The 4757-nt window shown below is 43.0% G+C and overlaps 1 protein-coding gene across 1 annotated transcript; it reads left to right on the forward strand.

Moving 5' to 3' along the window:
* Nucleotides 1-3613: 3613 nt before the first annotated feature.
* On the forward strand, nucleotides 3614-4751 carry LOC102739416 (uncharacterized; the record flags this gene model as incomplete). The annotated part of the gene is made up of 1 exon (XM_081809981.1): nucleotides 3614-4751. A coding segment is annotated over exon 1 (658 nt), but the record flags the coding sequence as incomplete, so codon positions are not given.
* Between the last annotated feature and the right edge of the window lie 6 nt (nucleotides 4752-4757).

Raw genomic sequence — 4757 nt, forward strand, 5'->3', positions numbered from 1 at the left:
TAATAGCCATTCTTCTCAAACTATTTCAAAAGATAGAAAAGGAAGGAAAACTTCCAAATTCATTCTATGAGCCCAGCATTACCCTGATACCAAAACCAGATAAAGACACTGCTAAAAAATAGAACTACAGGCCAATATCCCTGATGAACATGGATGTAAACATTCTCAATAAGATACTAGCAAACTGAATCCAACACTACGTTAGCTCAGTGATGGGTATTAAGGAGGGGACGAATTGCATGGAGCACTGGGTGTTATATGCAAACTATGAATCATGGAACACTACATCAAAAACTAATGATGTACTGTATGGTGACTAACATTACATAATAAAAAAATTTTTAAAAATCACTCATCACGATCGAATGGGATTTATTCAATATAAAGGATGGTTCAATACTTGCAAATCAATCAACATGATACAGCACATCAATAAGAGAAAGGATAAGAACCATGTGATCATTTCAAAAGACACGGAAAAAGCATTTAACAAAGTACATCCATTCATGATAAAATCCTCAACAAAGTAGGGATAGAGGGAACATACCTCAACATAATAAAGGCCATATAAGAAAATCCACAGTGAACATCATCTTCAACAGGGGAAAATACAACAGGGATGTCCACTCTCAACACTGTTATTCAATATAGTGCTAAAGTCCTAGCCTCAGTAATCAGGCAACAAAAAGAAATAAAAAGCATCCAAATCAGCAAGAAAGAAGTCAAACTTTCACTATTTGTAGACAACAGATACTCTATATAGAAAACCCAAAAGATGCCACCAAAAAACTGCTAAAACTGATTCACAAATTTGGTAAAGTGGCAGGATACAAAATCAATGTACAGAAATCTGTTGTATTTCTACACATCAGTAATGAAACAGTAGAAAGAGAAATTAAGGAATCAATCACACTTACAATTGCATCAAAAATAATAAGATACTGGGGTACCTGGGTGGCTCTGTCAGTTAAGCATCCAACTCTTGATTTTGGCTCAGATCATGATCTCAGGGTGGTGAGATCAAGCCCTGAGTCAGCCTCCCCACTCAGCAGGGAGTCTGCTTAAGATTCCCTCTCTGTCTCTTCTATCCTTCCCCACTGCTCATGAGCTCTCTCTCTCACTCTCTTTCTCAAATAAATAAATAAATCTTAAAAAAAAAAAAAATAAGACTGTGTCTTTTGCTGTGCAGAAGATTTTTATCTTGATTAAGTCCCAAAAGTTCATTTTCATTTTTGTTTCCCTTGCCTTTGGGGACATGTTTTGAAAGAAGTTGCTGCAGCCAATGTCGAAGAGGTTACTGCCTATGTTCTCCTCTAGGATTTTGATGGATTCCTGTCTCACATTGAGGTCTTTCATCCATTTTGAGTTTATCTTTGTGTATGGTGTAAGAGAATGGTCGAATTTCATTCTTCTGTATATAGCTGTCCAATTTTTCCAGCACTATTTATTGAAGAGACTGTCTTTTTTCCATTGCATATTTTTTCCTGCTTTGTCAAAGATTATTTGACCATAGAGTTGAGGGTCCAAATCTGGGCTCTCTATTCTGTTCCATTGGTCCATGTGTCTGTTTTTGTGCCAGTACGATAAAAAGTCAATAAAACAAAGAGGCAACCCACGGAATGGGAGAAAATTTTTGCAAATCACACTACAGATAAAGGGCTGGTATCCAAGATCTATAAAGAACTTCTCAAACTCAACACCCAAAAAACAAATAATCAAGTCAATAAATGGGCAGAAGACATGAACAGACACTTCTCAAAAGAAGACATACAAATGGCTAAGAGACACATGAAAAAATTTTCATCATCATTAGCCATCAGGGAAATTCAAATCAAGACCACATTGAGAAACCACCTTACACCAGTTAGAATGGCAAAAATTGACAAGGCAAGAAACAACAAATGTTGGAGAGGTTGTGGAGAAAGGGGAACCCTCTTACACTGTTGGTGGGAATGCAAGTTGGTACAGCCACTTTGGAAAACAGTGTGGAGGTTCCTCAAAAAATTAAAAATAGAGTTAGCCTAAGACCCAGCAATTGCACTCCTGGGTATTTACGCCAAAGACACAGATGTAGTGAAAAGAAGGGCCATATGCACAATTCCGGACTTCAAGCTCTATTACAAAGCTGTAGTCATCAAGACAGTATGGTACTGGCACAAAGACAGACACATAGATCAATGGAACAGAATAGAGAACCCAGAAATGGAACCTCACCTATATGGTCAACTAAACTTTGGCAAAGCAGGAAAGAATATCCAAGAGAAAAAAGACAGTCTCTTCAACAAATGGTGTTGGGAAAATTGGACAGCCACATGCAGAAGAATGAAACTGGACCACTTCCTTACACCTTACACAAAAATAAATTCAAAATGGATGAAAGAACTAAATGTGAGACAGGAAACCATCAAAATCCTAGAGAACATAGGCAGTAATTTCTCTGACATCTGCCAAACCAACATGTTTCTAGATATGTTTATGCAGCAAGGAAAAGCAAATATAAACTATTGGGACTTCATCAAAATAAAAAGCTTCTGCACAGTAATGGAAACAACCAACAAAACTAAAAGGCAACCTACAGAATGGGAGAAGATATTTGCAAATGACATATCTGATAAAGGGTTAGTTAGTATCCAAAATATATGAAGAACTTGTAAAACTCAACACCCAAAAAACAAATAATTCAACTGAAAAATGGGCAGAAGATAAGAACAGACATTTCTCCAAAGAAGAGATCCAGATGGCCAACAGACACATGTGAAGACGCTCAACATCACTCAGCATCAGGGAAATATAAATCAAAACCACAATGAGATACCACTTCACACCTCTCAGAATGACTGAAAAAAAACACACACACAAGAATAAAAAAACAGGTGTTGGCGAGGATGCAGAGAAATGGGAACCCTCGTGCACTGTTGGTGGGAATGCAAACTGATGCAGCCACTCTGGAAAATTGTATGGAGTTTCCTCAAGAAGTTAAAAATAGAGCTACCCTACAACCCAGCAATTGTACTACCGAGTATTTACCCAAAGAATACAAAAATACTAATTCAAGGGACACATGCATCCTGATGTTTATAACAGCATTATCTACAGTAACTAAACTATGGAAACATCCCAGGTGTCCATGGACTGATGAACGGATAAAGAAGATGCGGTGTATATATACAATGGAACATTCTCAGCTATAAAAAAGAATGAAATCTTGCCATTTGCAATGACATGGATGGAGCTAAAGGGTATTATGCTAAGTGAAATAAGTCAGAGAAAGACAAATATCATATAATCTCCCTCATATGTGGAATTTAAGAAACAAAACAAATGAGCAAAGGTGGAAAAAGAAAAGACAAACCGAGAAACAGACTCTTAACTCTAGAGAACACACTGAGGGTCACCAGAGGGAAGGTGTGTGGGGGGACGGGAGAAATAGGTGATGGGGATTAGAGAGGGCACTTGTGATGAGCACTGGGTGATTAAAATAAAAACTTTAAAAAATTAAAAATTGAAATAAAGAAATAATAAAACTGAAAACTCAGGAAAGAACAGAATACACACACCATTTGGTAATTGCGAGATAAAGAGGGGAATAACAACAGTGTCTGGGATGGACTGTGGGAGTCCCCCTCCAGGGTCTGCAGGTGCAGCAGGGGAGGGGGCAGTCCCCCGAGCCAACACACCCTTGTTCAGTGAGGAGTGTCTGGGCCATGTGTAGAGCAGACCAGAATTCACACCAAAGACACACAAGCAAAAATGGAAAGAGGAGCCCAGGTTTTAGACACATCCGACCATGAGCCAATCAACCAACAGGAGCTCTGCATCCTGGTGTTTGTTTTCCGGACACAAGCAACCAGCCATCACCAGACACATCAGAGTCTTGGGGATGGTGTTACAAACATCTTACAGCAAATAAACTAATAAGGGTTGTCGGGAAACACACTCTGAGCAATAACAAGGAAAAGGAAGGCTGGTCGAGACTCAGGTGAGGCTCAGTACCCCAAGGACAGATATAAAAGCCCGGATACCCAGAGCACCTCACTCACGCACCTGTCACACACATCCCCGTCCAGCTCACCTCCCAGCATAAAACTCCAGCATGGCTGACACCTGCTGCTCCCGGACTTACGTCATGGCCGAGTCCACCCTGCCCGTCTGCTCCAGCGACCTGAGCTGTGGCAGCCGCGTCTGCTTACCTACCGCTTGCACCAGATCCTCCTGGCAGGTGGACAATTGCCAAGAGAGCTGCTGCGAGCCCCCCTGCTGCACCCCCAGCTGTTGCCAGTCCAGCGGCTGCACCCCGGCCTCCTGCTTGACCCTCATCTGCACCCCCGTGAGCTGTGGGTCCAGCCCCTGCCAATCAGCCTGCACCAGCTCCTGCCGGCCCCCCTGCTGCAGCTCCTCCCCCTGCCAGGAAGCCTGCGGCGAGTCCATCTGCTGCAGGCCCATCTGCTTCACCCCTGTCTGCTGCAAGCCCGTCTGCTGCACCCCTGTCTGCTGCAAGCCCGTCTGCTGCAGGCCCATCTGCTTCACCCCTGCCTGCTGCAAGCCCGTCTGCTGCACCCCTGTCTGCTGCCAGGCCTCCCCCTGCTCGGCCACCTCATGCTGCCAACAGTCTAGCTGCCAGCCCTCCTGCTGCAGCTCCTCCCCCTGCCAGGAAGCCTGCGGTGCGTCCATCTGCTGCACCCCTGTCTGCTGCAAGCCCGTCTGCTGCACCCCTGCCTGCTGCAAGCCCCTCTGCTGCACCCCTGCCTGCTGCAAGC

The sequence above is a fragment of the Leptonychotes weddellii genome, unplaced genomic scaffold (genome assembly GCF_054177405.1).
Source record: "Leptonychotes weddellii isolate Sample4059 unplaced genomic scaffold, ASM5417740v2 HiC_scaffold_1632, whole genome shotgun sequence".
Lineage (NCBI taxonomy): Eukaryota > Metazoa > Chordata > Mammalia > Carnivora > Phocidae > Leptonychotes > Leptonychotes weddellii.